General features: G+C 40.1%; 1 protein-coding gene across 2 annotated transcripts; it reads right to left on the minus strand.

Annotated features, from left to right (window-relative positions):
• Positions 1 to 268: 268 nt before the first annotated feature.
• LOC110453723 (fibrinogen-binding protein-like) lies at positions 269 to 17,037 on the minus strand. 2 transcript variants are annotated; one of them, XM_021502811.1, is made up of 5 exons: positions 16,959 to 17,037; positions 3,675 to 3,811; positions 3,076 to 3,224; positions 2,417 to 2,913; positions 269 to 2,365 (listed from the first exon to the last, which is right to left on the minus strand). In XM_021502811.1, the coding sequence occupies exons 1-5, from the start codon at positions 16,999 to 17,001 to the stop codon at positions 2,013 to 2,015; spliced, it is 1,179 nt and encodes a 392-aa protein (XP_021358486.1). In that variant the 5' UTR covers positions 17,002 to 17,037; the 3' UTR covers positions 269 to 2,012. The 2 variants fall into 2 exon arrangements, with proteins under 2 accessions (XP_021358486.1, XP_021358485.1); XM_021502810.1 differs by having other exon boundaries at positions 269 to 2,913.
• Between the last annotated feature and the right edge of the window lie 227 nt (positions 17,038 to 17,264).

Here is a 17,264-nt window from a genome sequence, read left to right on the forward strand (position 1 = left end):
GTTTTTCGTATCGTAAAAAACGACCAGGGAGGTGATATGTTTTTCAAGTCCAAGTAAGAGCTAGATGAATTTGTAAAAACAAAATAAATAATGAAAATTAGGATGATACAAAATTGATCGGAAAAAATAAATGATTGGCGTGGAGTAGAGATTATAATACTTTGTCAATTAATGTGGAGGTACTGGACATAATATGATATTTAGCAAATAAACATTACTTTTCAAAAAAGTTAGAATGAAGCAAGTAAAAATAACTCCAATATTTCATTTATTTTTTTCAATTTATTAGAAAAAGCTTACTCGACAATTCTAAAACAATTCTAAACGACACTTGTTTCCATACGGTATATGTTTGCATGTGGCAGAGTAAGGCACCGGGACGAGGAGTAAATATATAATACCAGCCTTTTCATCGTTACATTACAATAGACATACATTTGGATTATGCAGGAGAAACTATCCCTCTTCAAACTAACATCGGTTGACAAACATGAGAATTGAAATTGAAAGTGGGAAATGGAATCCATCTCAAGCCACCATGCCAACACGTAATAACAGAAGTTTGTCACCGGGATATTTATCATAAGCCATATTCAATCACAATAGTGTAACAGCTAAGGTATATGAGGGGAAAATACTGCCTTACTGGCAATCTGGCTTTCCCTGTGATGCGGTTTAACCCTGGGACCCGCTCACTAGTTCAACAACTTCGAGCGTGGTCGGTGGTTGGATGGGTGACCGCCCACACGTTACAATAGTATACTACAATAACATGCAATATTCGTTACCTTTTCTCTATGTGATCAGTTGATCAATTACAGTTGCGAATGAACAATGATTACAGTGGGGAGATACACGTCATACTACTTCAACACGTCTATATAAAACGGATGTTTGCATGCTTAACACTCCACTGGCAATCAAGTCAACTTGACAATAATTATTATCTGTATTTCTTATCGATACAAATGTCCTTATCTCACATCCATTCCGATACCTTATATAAACGAGGAGAGTAGTATAGTAGCACAGGTAATAACCTACAGAAGCATTGTATATGTATAACACATTCAGTGTTTATTTACTACATAAAGTATTACATGTATATAATCAAGTATTATATGTAGTACAAATACAGTATAACATGTATAACAAACAATACTAAATGTATAACACAAACTGTATTACATATATTACACTTTAACTTGCATACGTAATATTCATAACATATTATCCTATAAATGTATGGCTGATCCCGCAAGGACATTGTCAGTGTTTTTCTTATTCCATTATATTAACATTTGCTATGCATTGCCACTATAAAGCACTCCTAAAGCAAGTTCCGTATGATAAGACCATAAAACATGCGTAGTGATATCTCCATGGGTTCAACTAACTACCGGATCGCTTTTCTCCTCCGCACTAGCAAGCAGATAAGCAAAAACAAGAACAAAAAAACTTATGACTCATAAGACTATTATAAAAAGTGAATTGAATATCTTCATTGATGAAAATATGGAAATTGTATCGATATTTCTGTGTTTATTTTCACGAACTATATTTTTTACGCGGAAAGTCACGAAACAACATTCCGTGAGCTATGTCATGTGCTGTTCAACCTCTTGAACAATGACCGCGAAATTCGAGTTTAAAAGTGCGTTGTGAACTGAGGAATGAAGATTTGTTAAAAGATGATTTCATTAATATTAATAATGATTACTGATTTACTAGAACGCATAGCAATATTTAATAATAAGAAAGGTAAGTGCGATTGTACTAGAATGTTTATATAACAATATATTTAAGTGATAACCGGAAATGAAATAAAGAACATTCATATGATACATTACAATGCACTTCAGAACAAAACTTAAATGGGTAGAAATAGACATGGCAATCCTCAGTTGGTAAAAAATATCCATGAAACTTGAATGTGTTAAGTATATTCACAAGAGTTGCCTATTATTTTCCCCTGTAAGCGCGGAACTTTATGTGGTAATGGGACAGGAAACCTATGTTTGCACGACCGGCTTCACGTCTTGGTCTTGTGACGTCACATTTGTTCTCTCAGAGTCGCTATCTTGTTCACTTTGAGAGTCGTCGTCGCTGTTCGCTTCATTGGTATCATCGGTGCCATCGGTATTATCGTCAGTATCATCGTCAATGGTATCCGAATTATCATCAGTGTTATCATCGTCTTCATTTGTATTACTGGAATCTGTTTGGGAGTCATCGTTGTTAGTGTCACTGTTATTATCTGTGCCGTCTGTATTATCATCAGTATCGTCGTCACTGGTATCCGAATTATCATCAGTGTTATCATCGTCTTCATTTGTATTACTGGAATCTGTTTGGGAGTCATCGTTGTTAGTGTCACTGTTATTATCTGTGCCGTCGGTATTATCATCAGTATCGTCACTGGTATCCGTCTTATCATCGGCACCATTATCATCAGTACCAGTGCTATCGTCGGCTTCACTACTATCGCTGGAATCTGTTTTGCCCCCAGGAACTTCGTCATCACATACACCTGCTAGGACAACGGTCTTTTGACACTTTCGTCTCAGCCATAAAGTGTATGTAACGGATGTGTACGGGTCAGGACAACAGGCGTAATTCAAATTTTCAAGATTTACCTCATAGTCTATGATCTCATACTGAGGACTTTTGATGTAGTCGCTCATCAGCAAACCATCCCCGGCAATTGTCATATTCAAACTCTTCTTGTGATATGTCCAGGACCCGAACTTGAGCGGGCATTTGAAATCCCCCGCCGATATGTCAGCACGGTCTGAACTTGTGACCTCTTCGCAGTAGGCAGTCACACGAGTGCCAGGTATCCATACGGCGTTGCCAGACATGTCGACAACGACTCGGATGCTGGCGTACATCTTGCCAGATGTTGCGGCGGCACTGACAACAATAAACAGGTACAATTATATAATACAAATATGACATTTTCAAAATGAACACAAGCTGAAACTATACGTATTGAATATTGATACTTGATTTGATATCGAAAAATTGTTATGCCAAAATATATCATACAAGTAATAATATAATCAAAGCATTTACTTGTTATATAATACTATGTCGGGGGTCCATACGAGCTCGTCCGGAATGTTGATGTTTTTCACCTGTGCATAATCGTCTGGGTCCCAAGTCAGCCGACTATCCTGCCATTTCATCATTTGCCACGTGTCGGCTGTCAACACGTGCTTTTCCTGCATGTAAAATATTTCCAGTTAAATAAACGCAATTAAACACTAAATGGCATTCAATAAGCTATCGATGCAATTAAAAAAGGCAGCAAAATAAGAACATTTCAAAAAATACAAGAATCAAACATTATTACTCGGTTGGGCATTACTTCTGTTTTAGAGGGAGATAGCTTTGCTATCAGGATGTTAGTCCTATCCTTTCTGATATAATGGTAGAGATTTGGTGTATGGACTAAATCATACATATGTTACTTGAAAAGTAAGATATTGGCGTTGTGTCATTGACCAGGACAATCAACCAAAATTGTTGCAGTCCAATCAACTGAACAAATAGTTCAAACTAAGCTCGTAATTATGCATGCATGGACATTGCCACTCTTCCATGAACTATCCTTGACAATCGACGTCACATTCCTACTGATCTCTCTGCGACAGCTACGGAGGAGTACGTACCATGCTGACGATTCTCGTGAGTGTGAGACTGTGAGACACTGTGACAGTGTGGAGAGGACCGAGCGACGGCCTAGCATGTTTGTTGTAACTGTAAAACAAATCATCCAGAATGTCCTCCTCCGGTATATCAGAGCGACCTGTTGGAAGAGAAAATCTTGGCATGAAATTATCAAGTCAACTTCTCGCGAACAGCGATTTAATTATTTTTTTTTTATATGTATTAGCTATTCACTCACCGAGGCCGATGTTCTAGTTCTACCGGTTACTTCAACAAAATGAAGATTATGCAAGTTATGATAGGAATTGCATGGCTTAATGATGTAAAGATTACTTAAATGTACAAGAATTGGTTGCAGATTTAAAGGAAGATAGTGTAGCACTAATGGCCAAGCCAGGAGGAAGGTAATTCCATAGAGGTATTGTTCGCGAAAAGAAGTTTTCTTTTCTAACGGAAGTTTTGAAGGAGAGTATTTGAAAGGAAAGTTCATGAGAATGTCTGGATAAGTGATATAATGGGACCCTTAGCGCGAACGGGATTTAGGGCGAAACAACCCGTAACCGATCAGATCTGTGGAGCAAACAGCTTTTTGTTTATTTACTTTTTATACATAATAGTGAGACGAGAATCATAACGGCGGTCTTCCACGCTACGCCACTGCAAGTGGTCCAGCAAATCGCTCACACTAGACATATTCCCGTGGCGATAGTAACAAAACGGGTAACTCGGCATTGGAGCTTCTTAATTTGGTCAATTGTTTTTTAAATGTGGATCCCAAACAACACTGGCATATTCGAATTCTAGGACGGACCAGGGCTTTTTCCATTATCTTGGTCGAGGATATTTTCGGGTTACTCCTCAGGAAACTAAGGAAACTGGTGGCACAAGGTCACAAGGTCACAAGGTCAGTCTCCTCTGGGTATCAAGGATGTTTGTCTTAGCAGTTTCAGTCTCAAGTCGGCCATTTCGTTTGAGGGAGGCTATTCCACTGTGGTACGTCTATGTTATATAAATGTCCAGAATCTTTTCATGGGGAAAATCACTTTTATCATATTTAGGGGTGATAATACGCTCAATGTAATCCCAGTAGGCCTTGCGAATATTTTTTTGACCAGATGTCTAAGTTCTTTAAATTTCTTTATTATGTTTGTACAATCTTTTCCATCTTTTTATCATCATTTTTATTTCGTGAGTAACCCAGGGATTTTTACAATTTGTCTAAGTAGTTTTATGGGGAACATGTTATTCAATAAGGGAATTTAGCTGTGTTTTTAAGATTTGCCACATTCCTTCAATAGTCAGGATGTGCATAGGGATACTAATTCGTTTCTAATTGTGCCCCAATTCGCCTTATTATACAGCGGTATGTTTCTAGGTTTTTGTGTAATCCTTTTGGGTGGATTTAGAATTTCCATAAACACAACATCATGGTCAAAAATACCAGGCAAAATTTTCTACACGTTTGACCAAGGCAGGGTATTTATTATTGAAAGGATAGAGTGTGTTATTTTGTCGAGTTGGTAAGTTGACGAATTGGGTCAGGCCACAGTCATCCAAAAGATTGCCAAAATCATAGTGATTGTTCTGGTGTGTGGTATTGGGTTTCAGTGCTCGGTTTTCCAAATCCCATCCAGGGAGATTGAAATCACCTCCAGTTAACAGTGATGAGTTTGTAATCTCTGTTGCGCGGTGGATGGAGTTTGCGAACATTCGTTTGATGATGTTTTAGAATTGTAGTTTGAACATAGATAGGGAGATCCATTTCCTACAGTGTCTAATTTTGCCCATATCAATTGGAGGCATGATCTCTGTGACTATGTCCCTTACATATTCCACCTCCCTCATTGTCCTTTCTGTCACTGCAACAGATTTTGTAACCTGTGGGAAAGACTTCATTATCACTGATCTTATGGTTAAGCCATGTCTCAGTTCCCAGAATGACACCAGGTTCAGAACTCTGAAGGATGGTGATATAAGGTGGTGTTTGTTTTTTATTGATTGTAATTTCAAATTGAGGACGCGCAGTGGTTTGACTGATTTGGAATAGTTATGGTATGCATTACGCTTACGAATCAGTGTTGAACAGTGAACAGGAGTTATGTTGCTAGTCACAGAACTAGTGCTACTGAGTCTGCTGTTGGAAGTGGTATCAACAAGGCTCTCAACATGATTCGAGGTGTGCTAATACCATAAAGATCATGATTGATGTGGCTATAGTTAGGCCGATTGCATATTAGGCAATGCCAACTTACCATACTATCATTCAATGCTTCATAGGAATGTTGTCAATATCTTGACAGTTGACATGAAACCACTGGTCACAAGTCTCTCAAACAATATTACTACAAGTTCTACATAGGTACTTGGTGCTACCGCTGGATGGGCCAGGGTTAGTTTCATTTGGACATAATTCACTCTCATTGGACGTATGCTTAATGAATGATTCGTTAATATCACACATATGGGGAACTTTCACTCTCTAGCATGTCTCTAGAGTCAGGATAGTGATCATGTGACCTATAGTAATTGGTCTGAGTGAAATACCCATATGCGACTTTGTCTTAATGTAAACAACAAGATTAGATTCGGTTTCGATTTGATGGCGACTTGCCGGTAAGCAATGCGTTGGCCCGGTGAGCACAACACATGACAATGTTAACACGGATGAGTTGTTATCGTCTTCATCCTAGGTGCGACCCCAGGGCGCACAATGATGCACAAACATATGAGCGATGTAAAAACAAAAAGTGCAGCGTAGGGCAGTTTCAAAGACCCCCTAAGTAAACAGGTGTTTTTTTACCGGAAGTTGATCATCTTAGCTACCCACCCTAACAGTGCAGATGTGGGAAAACAACGAAATTTTGTCACGGAATGTATAGTTCAAGATGGCATTATGTAAAAAGTAATAAATCGCTGCAAACGAAATTTCCCAGTATGCCAAACACATTTCGGGTCTCACAGCAGCTGCTAACTCGAGGAAATTATGTTAGACTCAGGTGATTGGCGAGAGACCATCCGACCCCCAGCGCATGCGCACTCCTCATCAACATTTTAATAATTGATGTATATGTTAATTGTATTGATTGTATATACATGTATATGTTCTGTAAAGCGCTGTGTTATAGATGCAGACACATATAATATAATATATATATACAACATCTGATATAGCGCCCTATCCAGCTAGAATTAGCCACTCTAAAGCGCTTTGCAGTACATATATATGTATAGACAATCAATATAATTAGCATATAAATTAATCAATATAATTTTGAGGAATTCGCAGAAGCTGTCCTATCAGGCGCTAACTACTATAGTCCTACGCTACCTTGCTAATATATAACCTTGTGTGTATGATTGCGTGTGTGCTGGAGATGTATTGTGTTCTGTTTGTTGTGGGACCGTGCTTACATTGGTATCATTTATAGTGCAGCCTCACTTGAATGCTACAGCACAGATAACCCAACATTCACCCCAGACCATTTTATACTCCAACTTGGTTGTTGGAGTTGTGTGGTCAGGAGAAAAAACACTTTCTCTGAATATTCCATCTTCCTCTTCCTCTATAAACCTTCCTCCGTCAATATTGACGATTTAGGAATTCTAGTCTTGTGCTGTAGTGCGTTGTTATGTACAGTGATTTTTTTATTATATTTTTATTATTTGCTATAGGTTAATACAGGTTAAACGCAGTGAGTGTAAGTTATGTTGTAGGTTTTGTATATGTTCGATTATGTTATTTGTTGTGGTGCATTTCCTGAATTCTGCTAGTGTTTCTGATTGGATTATTGTTTTGGGTAGGAGGTTCCACTGTATTATGGTGTAGATGGAAAGAAGGAGTGTCTGTATGTGTCTTTGGATGTGTAGATATGTCTGTAACTAAGGTCGTGTCCTTGACGTGTTCTAGTGTCTGCCGGGATGAGATTGTTAGACAGTATCGCTACATGTTGGTGTGTTATTTTGGAAAGAAGAATACTGCGTGTTCTTGTTCTGCGTGAGTGTAGTGTTGGCCATTGCAAGTTGTGTATCATATCTGTAACTGAGCTTGTGTTATGGTATTTGTTAAGGACGTATTGCGCTACTCTGCGTTGTACTTTTTCTAATTGATTTATGTTATTTGTATAATGAGGGTCCCAGACTGAAGAGCAGAATTCAAGTTCTGGTCTTACAATGGCCTTGTATGCATGTTCTTTAATGTGTGGTGAATTTGTTTTTAAGTTGCGTTTCAGAAAGCCTAGTGATTTATTTGCATTTGATGTGATGTTGTTAATGTGTTTGTCCCATTTTAAGTTGTTTTGAAGTGTAGTACAACGACTTCGGTGATCGAACCCTGGCCGCCTCCGTGGAAAGCCGGAGTATTCACCACTCGACCAATCCGCCCATAAACAGGATAATATGTAAAAATAAACTGGCTGCCAGACAACAGACAAGACAAAACCATCGACCGATATACGGATGAAGTCCGAAAATATACCTCTCAGTCTTCGCCACTCATCAGATCATCATTGTAATTATAAGAATCTGCAGAATCTTCAAAATCTTCAGATATGATACCAAACTTAATATCAATCACATCAGCCACCTTAACATGTTCAAACACTAATGCAATCCTAAGAAGATGGCTACTCTTCCGGATCATAACTGGTGCGTTGACAACGTAAGTAATAAGGCCATGTTGTTCATATTCCAACATTGTTTTAGAATAAAAACCGTCCAACATAAAGTCGGAAAAAGATTAAAAAGAGAGTACCAATACAAGAAAATATGAAGATATCAATATTGTTTCAAGTGCTTATTGAGAGCAAGTATAACACTAATATCAGACGTTAGCAAGTTGCAGTGTTAAGTTGAATAAACGACTCATCTTGCAAGATTCATACAAATTTTATATATTTCGGCGGCAAAAATAATCAAGGTATACAGATGAAGGTTGATATGTCATAACAGCCAACAGGATTAACAGGTTTAAGTTAAGTCGTGGAAGTACCCTAGTGTGAAGTTTTGGGAATTCCAAATTTATATGACATAGAGGTCTGAAAAACGTTGAAGGAGAATGGAGAGTTTTTTTCAATAACAACCAGAGAAAACTGAACTATCAACAAAACCATAACTCGAACTCAAAATCTATAAAATAAGGCAAAATGTGAACAAGGGAACACTTTTAAAGAAAGCTCATGCACAAGTACTAGGGGAATTAAAACCAGGCGTTCCGGAAGGATGAGATTCGGACTTTGCCGTCAACTGTCCAGCTACAAATAGAAACTACAGATCATAAAGATCCAGCCCAATCAAACACCACATGATAAAAGAAATGTCATCAGTAAGATAAAACGTACATGGAAAGGTAATACAATGTTCAAGATTCACTTAATCGTTACCATCAGTAGCCATAGATAAGCGATATGGTGAAAAAGAATGACTTCAGAAGTATTAACAAAGTGGTAACATCCACGTCAGTCCATCTACCTTGAAAGATCCATGTCAGTCCTGCTACCTTGATAGATCAACGTCAGTCCTGCTACCTTTATAGATCAACGTCAGTCCAGCTACCTTGACAGATCAACGTCAGTCCAGCTACCTTGATTGATCCACGTCAGTCCAGCTACCTTGATAGATCTACTTCAGTCCTGCTACCTTGATAGATCAACATCAGTCCAGCTACCTTGATAGATCAACTTCAGTCCAGCTACCTTGATAGATAAACTTCAGTCCAGCTACCTTGATAGATCGACGTCAGTCCAGCTAACTTGATAGATCCACGCCAGTCCTGCTACCTTGATAGATCAACGTCACTTGATAGATCAACGTCAGTCCAGCTATCTTGATAGATCCACGTCAGTCCTGCTACCTTAATCACTCAACGTCAGTCCAGCTACCTTGATAGGTCAACGTCAGTCCTGCTACCTTGATAGGTCAACGTCAGTCCAGCTACCTTGATAGAGTCCTGCTACCTTGATAGATCAACGTCACTTGATAGATCAACGTCAGTCCAGCTATCTTGATAGATCCACGTCAGTCCTGCTACCGTGATAGATCAACGTCAGTCCAGCTACCCTTGATAGATCAACGTCAGTCCAGCTTCCTTGATAGATCTACGTCAGTCCTGCTACCTTGATAGAGCAACGTCAGTCCAGCTACCTTGATTGATCCACGTCAGTCCAGCTAACTTGATAGATCGACGCCAGTCCTGCTACCTTGATAGATCAACGCCAGTCCAGCTACCTTGATAGATCAACGTCCGTCCTGCTACCTTGATAGATCCACGTCATTACCATCAGTAGCCATAGATAAGCGATATGGTGAAAAAGAATGACTTCAGAAGTATTACCAAAGTGGTAACATCCACGTCAGTCCATCTACCTTGAAAGATCCATGTCAGTCCTGCTCCCTTGATAGATCAACGTCAGTCCAGCTCCCTTGATAGGTCCACGTCAGTCCAGCTACCTTGATAGATCGACGTCAGTCCTGCTACCTTGATAGATCACCGTCAGTCCAGCTAACTTGATAGATCAACGCCAGTCCTGCTACCTTGATAGATCAACGCCAGTCCAGCTACCTTGATAGATCAACGTCCGTCCTGCTACCTTGATAGATCCACGTCAGTCCTGCTCCCTTGATAGATCCACGTCAGTCCTGCTGCCTTGATAGATCAACGTCAGTCCTGCTTCCTTGATAGATCAACGTCAGTCCAGCTATCTTGATAGATCCACGTCAGTCCTGCTACCTTAATAGATCAACGTCACTTGATAGATCAACGTCAGTCCAGCTACGTTGATAGATCAACGTCAGTCCAGCTACGTTGATAGATCAACGTCAGTCCAGCTACGTTGATAGATCAACGTCAGTCCAGCTACGTTGATAGATCAACGTCAGTCCAGCTACGTTGATAGATCAACGTCAGTCCAGCTACCGTATTAGATCAACTTTAGTCCAGCTACCTTGATAGGTCAACATCAGTCCCGCTACTTTGATAGATCAACGTCAGTCCAGCTGCCTTGATAGATCAACGTCAGTCCTGCTCCCTTGATAGATCAACGTCAGTCCAGCTCCCTTGATAGATCAACGTCAGTCCTGCTTCTTTGATAGATCAACGTCAGTCCAGCTACGTTGATAGATCAACGTCAGTCCAGCTACGTTGATAGATCAACGTCAGTCCAGCTACCCTTGATAGATCAACGTCAGTCCAGCTTCCTTGATAGATCAACGTCAGTCCCGCTACCTTGATAGATCAACGTCAGTCCGGCTACATTGATAAATCAACGTCAGTCCAGCTACCTTGATCGATCAACGTCAGTCTTGCTACCTTGATAGATCAAAGTCAGTCCAGCTACCTTGATAGATCAATGTCAGTCCAGCTACCTTGATAGATCAACATCAGTCCTGCTACCTTGATAGATCAACGTCGGTCCAGCTACCTTGATAGATCAACGTCATCCAGCTACCTTGATAGATCAACGTCAGTCTAGCTACCTTGATAGATCAACGTCAGTCCGGCTACATTGATAAATCAACGTCAGTCCAGCTACCTTGATTGATCCACGTCAGTCCAGCTACCTTGATAGTTAAACGTCAGTCCAGCTACCTTGATAGATCTACTTCAGTCCTGCTACCTTGATAGATCCACGTCAGTCCTGCTAGCTTGATTGATCAACGTCAGACCTGCTACCTTGATAGATCAACGTCAGTTCAGCTACCTTGATAGATCAACGTCAGTCATGCTACCTTGATAGATCCACGTCAGTCCTGCTGCCTTGATAGATCAACGTCAGTCCAGCTATCTTGATAGATCCACGTCAGTCCTGCTAGCTTGATTGATCAACGTCAGACCTGCTACCTTGATAGATCAACGTCAGTTCAGCTACCTTGATAGATCAACGTCAGTCTTGCTACCTTGATAGATCAACGTCAGTCTAGCTACCTTGATAGATCAACGTCAGTCATGCTACCTTGATAGATCCACGTCAGTCCAGCTACCTTGATAGTTAAACGTCAGTCCAGCTACCTTGATAGATCCACGTCAGGCCAGCTACCTTGATAGATCAACGTCAGTCCTGCCACCTTGATAGATCAACGTCAGTCCAGCCACCTTGATAGATCAACGTCAGTCCAGCTCCCTTGATAGGTCCACGTCAGTCCAGCTACCTTGATAGATCTACTTCAGTCCTGCTACCTTGATAGATCAACTTCAGTCCAGCTACCTTGATAGATAAACGTCAGTCCAGCTACCTTGATAGCTAAACTTCAGTCCTGCTACCTTGATAGACCAACGTCAGTCCTGCTACCTTGATAGACCACCGTCAGTCCTGCTACCTTCATAGATCAACGTCAGTCCTGCTACATTGATAAATCAACGTCAGTCCAGCTACCTTGATAGGTCCCTACCTTGATAGATCAACGTCAGTCCAGCCACCTTGATAGATCAACGTCAGTCCAGCTACCTTGATAGATAAACTTCAGTCCTGCTACCTTGATAGATCAACGTCAGTCCAACTACCTTATTAGATCAACGTCAGTCCAGCTACCTGGATAGATCAACGTCAGTCCAGCTACCGTATTAGATCAACTTTAGTCCAGCTACCTTGATAGATCAACTTCAGTCCAGCTACCTTGATAGATCCACGTCAGTCCTGCTACCTTAATAGATCAACGTCAGTCCAGTTACCTTGATAGGTCCACGTCAGTCCAGTTACCTTGATAGATCCACGTCAGTCCAGCTAACTTGATAGATCAACGTCAGTCCTGCTACCTTGATAGATATACGTCAGTCCAGCTACCTTGATAGATCAACGTCAGTCCTGCTACCTTGATAGATCAACGTCAGTCCAGCTACCTTATAAGATCAACTTTAGTCCAGCTACCTTGATAGGTCAACATCAGTCCTGCTACCTTGATAGATCAACGTCAGTCCAGCTACCTTGATAGATAAACTTCATTCCTGCTACCTTGATAGATCCACGTCAGTCCAGCTACCTTGATAGATCCACGTCAGTCCTGCTACCTTGATAGATCAACGTCAGTCCAGCTACCTTGATAGATCAACGTTAGTCCTGCTAACTAAATAGATCCACGTCAGTCCAGCTACCTTGATAGATCAACGTCATCCAGCTACCTTGATAGATCAACGTCAGTCCTGCTACCTTGATAGGTCCACGTCAGTCCAGCTACCCTGATAGATCCACGTCAGTCCTGCTACCTTGATAGATCCACGGCAGTCCTGCTACCTTAATAGATCAACGTCAGTCCAGTTACCTTGATAGGTCCACGTCAGTCCAGTTACCTTGATAGATCCACGTCAGTCCAGCTAACTTGATAGATCAACGTCAGTCCTGCTACCTTAATAGATCAACGTCAGTCCAGCTACCTTGATAGATCAACGTTCGTCCAGCTACCTTGATAGATCAACGTCAGTCCAGCTACCTTGATAGGTCAACGTCAGTCCAGCTACCTTGGTAGAGCAACGTTCGTCCAGCTACCTTGATAGATCAACGTAAGTCCAGCTACCTTGATAGATCCACATCAGTCCTGCTACCTTGATAGATCCACGTCAGTCCTGCTACCTTGATAGATCCACGTCAGTCCAGCTAACTTGATAGATCAACGTCAGTCCTGCCACCTTGATAGATCAACGTCAGTCCAGCTACCTTGAAAGATCTACGTCAGTCCTGCTACCTTGATAGATCAACGTCAGTCTAGCTACCTTGAAAGATCTACGTCAGCTACCTTGATAGATCAACGTTCGTCCAGCTACCTTGATAGATCAAGGTCATCCAGCTACCTTGATAGATCAACGTTCGTCCAGCTACCTTGATAGATCAACGTCAGTCCAGCTACCTTGATAGATCCACGTCAGTCCAGCTACCTTGATAGATCAACGTCATCCAGCTACCTTGATAGATCAACGTCAGTCCTTCTACCTTGATAGATCAACGTCAGTCCTGCTACCTTAATAGATCAACGTCAGTCCTGCTACCTTAATAGATCAACGTCAGTCCTGCTACCTTAATAGATCAACGACAGTCCAGCTACCTTATTAGATCAACGTCAGTCCAGCTACCTTGATAGATCCACGTCTGTCCAGCTACCTTGATAGATCAACGTCAGTCCAGCTACCTTGATAGATCCACGTCAGTCCTGCTACCTTGATAGATCAACGTCAGTCCAGCTATGTTGATAGATCAACGTTAGTCCTGCTACCTTGATAGATCAACGTTAGTCCTGCTACCTTGATAGATCAACGTTATTCCTGCTACCTTGATAGATCAACGTCAGTCCAGCTACCTTGATAGATCAACGGCAATCAAGCAACCTTGATAGATGACATTTTTAATCTGTAGGGGGAGGCAACATGTGAAAACTACACGAAGAGAGTAACCCAGAATGGCTTTGATTGTTTTGGATTTTTGTTTGAGTTCTTTTGGATAAAGTAACACCCTGTTGTCAATGCCCATTATAGCACAGAACTACAAAGTATGAAGTTTTTGCAAGTCTACTTAGTGTGACGAATTAATTGTCACATGTGGGTATAAAAAGCCTAAAATACGCTTGTATGTACAATAAAATGTAGAACCGATCTGTTTTCTTTCCATGAAGCAATGGTGTATAGGCACCAAAAGCATTGCTTCCCAATTATGTAAAAGAAACTGCATGCACACTTGGGTAAATGCACTTCTCGTCGGACAAGGTATCACAGCAACCTCGAGCCTTTTTGTCCAGACATGACAATAACTTCTTACAACAATGTAAGATAAGCTTGCACTTGCCAGGTACATATCCTGAAACGTTATCTGCAAACAAATACTTCATTTCCTTCACAAATGTATACTCTAGATGACCCGCAGTGTTTAAGGTACCACAAATCATTGTACAGAATAGTGTATTTGTTATTGAGACATGTTTTCACAAGCTATGGATGTCTTTAACAAGCCGTTCGGATTGATATATCTCGCCTATGCCCCGCTTTGACCATCAAGGCACATATCAGAAAAACTAACTTAAACGCAAAGACTTAATGTTGATGGAGATGCTGAGAAAGTCATGATCAATGTATCATGAACGGTAGGCCGCATCCAACATTTGATGCATGGGCTGAGATGTACTATCTTAGACGCATGTATGATGCAAGTTTGGTTAACTAACTTAAACACAAAAACGAAATGTTGACGCAGCCGTCACCGGAAAAGCAACACGTAAGTCTAGCTTCCACTTCGTGGCGGTGAAACAAAAAACACAGAAAATGGAACTGAGAATGTGAATAGGGCAGTGAAAGAAAGACTGCAGGGACATTTGTCACATTACTTCATGTACTTCGTATTAAAATGGAAAAAAATGGGTTAAAGTGTGTGGACAATGGTAGACATTGTGACAACGAAGAGTAATGCGGTCGTTGAGAAGTGGCACTTTATATCAACAAAGAAATAATAGATTTTACCCCTTTGCGTTCCCACACCAACGAATCACCCAAGTCGCACATTCTTCCTACTAGACGAAGTTGATGTACCATAGGGAAAAAAATGGGCTTAGCAGATGTTGACTAAAATTTTCTCTACAGCAACACGACGGAAGTGGTTAGTGTTGACACACCAACTCTCGCAGTAGGGAAAGAAAAGGTGACAGAAATATGTTGATAAGAGCAGGAGTAGAATATCCTGTGTATGTAATGAATCACAGGAAAACGTCTAAGATGGACGCTAGTGGACACCATAGTACAGGATAGGGTAGGCTAGGAAGGAACCGTGATGTCACACGTAAAACTACAGTATTTGATTGAGACAATGACCAAGCTTATAATTTATACATAATAAAACAATAAAGACTTTCTTACCTAAAATGCAATGTTTTCTTTGTTAATATGTCGGTGTTATTTCTGAGAATAATCATTAAAACGAATTCGACACCATCACAGTTAATAACGTTGATTATAAGTCCTTCATTTATTTCTCAAGCGCTCCCCAACATAATTGTTAAGATGCACTTCAAATAACATGGACCAATGTCAGCTATTTCATTGAGAGAAATAAAGAAATTGAAAGAAATATAGACCGAAGGACGATTAAAAGTGTGGATAAGCTCCCCCCCCCCCCCCCCCCCACACACACACACACACACACACACATCCCCTCGAACATATATTAAATGTTTAAAAATATCGTATAATGCTTCGTTTTGCTATGGGAAGAGATTGTGCCCGGCACAATGAGGGTTCTAGAGGTCAATTATACACACACAGTCGGTACGGATACACCACCGATGTTATTACATATGTAGACTTCCACTCGTAAATACTAGGTCATATAGAAGTAATCATTAGGTGAGCAAATCAGTATAAAACGAACTCATGACCATCAGATTGTTTTACCACACTTGGTAATACTTGTACGCCTAGCCTGAGAATTATCACGGTCGGTATCCCTAGTTGAAGTTACTTACCCATCAAATTACTTCGGTAAACTGAACGCATAGCTGTTAGAAGATTACGGAAACAATAATTACAGTTTTACTTCAAATTGGGTTATAATGGGACGCTCATTGACATCTAAGACACTCTGAGACGTTTAAAATCTTTTAAGCCGCTAATGTCAAAACTGAGATACACTTTCGTATTAAATGCTTTCATTTCTTTTCAAAAGTATAAATGTTTTTGTTGTAGAAAACAGCATTTCATGCAGTAACTTTTAAAACGTAAAACGGTAATGTTTCCAACGACATCATGTTAAATGCATCAGCTTATCAAAATTTGTCTTATAAATGAATTGACACGCACGCTTCATAGTTTCAGCAGCCAAAATGGAGTCTGCTCAAAATGCTTTTAGGAAAGCCTTTGCGGGAAGCTGGTAGGCTTTACAATAGCGCAACATTACATGACAGTGACGGCTTTTCATAAATAACACTTCTTGTCACGTTTCAAATATTTACATAAGATCTGCGTTCTTCCGGTTTTTTTCTATCATTTCACGTTTTAACGATAGGGTTGTTAAATAACTAAATATAGAATTAAATTTCTGTTAAAATGCCAGGTTTTGTTAACATCATCATCAACAGAAATACGTGTAATAGAACCACAAACCATTTACAAAAATAATCATTTCTCAATGAATGACATGTCATATAATATGAATAATATGATTCACATAATCTCCAAGACGCTATGCTGCACGTTTCATAAAAATAACATGTAATGGGCACTTTTTCAGGATTCTTGAATAAGAATACGAAATGCGATACAAATCAGATAATATGAAAAATAGTTTGTGTCTTATTAAGAAGTTGAATTATAAAATATTACTTACAGTTCACACCAGCCACAAGAACAACAAACACGGCAATCCACATGTTGAGAGTGGTGTGTCGGTACCGCAAGTGTTCTAGTGAAATAGTTAAGACAGACGTATCTTGTATATAAACCTAAATCCGGCGCCCAGTAGGTCAACGCATTCCCAGCCTAGTGGTACAACCAATCAAAAATATCTTTTATCCAACGTATTTGTTACAAAACTTTCCTTGGATTTGATTTTCTGAACATTGGCATTTTGAATGGAATCCGTTTATCAATTTCCCCTAAACTTCAGAATTTATGAGGCAATCCTTGATGTTAT

The sequence above is a fragment of the Mizuhopecten yessoensis genome, unplaced genomic scaffold (assembly GCF_002113885.1).
Source record: "Mizuhopecten yessoensis strain PY_sf001 unplaced genomic scaffold, ASM211388v2 scaffold7491, whole genome shotgun sequence".
Taxonomy (NCBI): domain Eukaryota; kingdom Metazoa; phylum Mollusca; class Bivalvia; order Pectinida; family Pectinidae; genus Mizuhopecten; species Mizuhopecten yessoensis.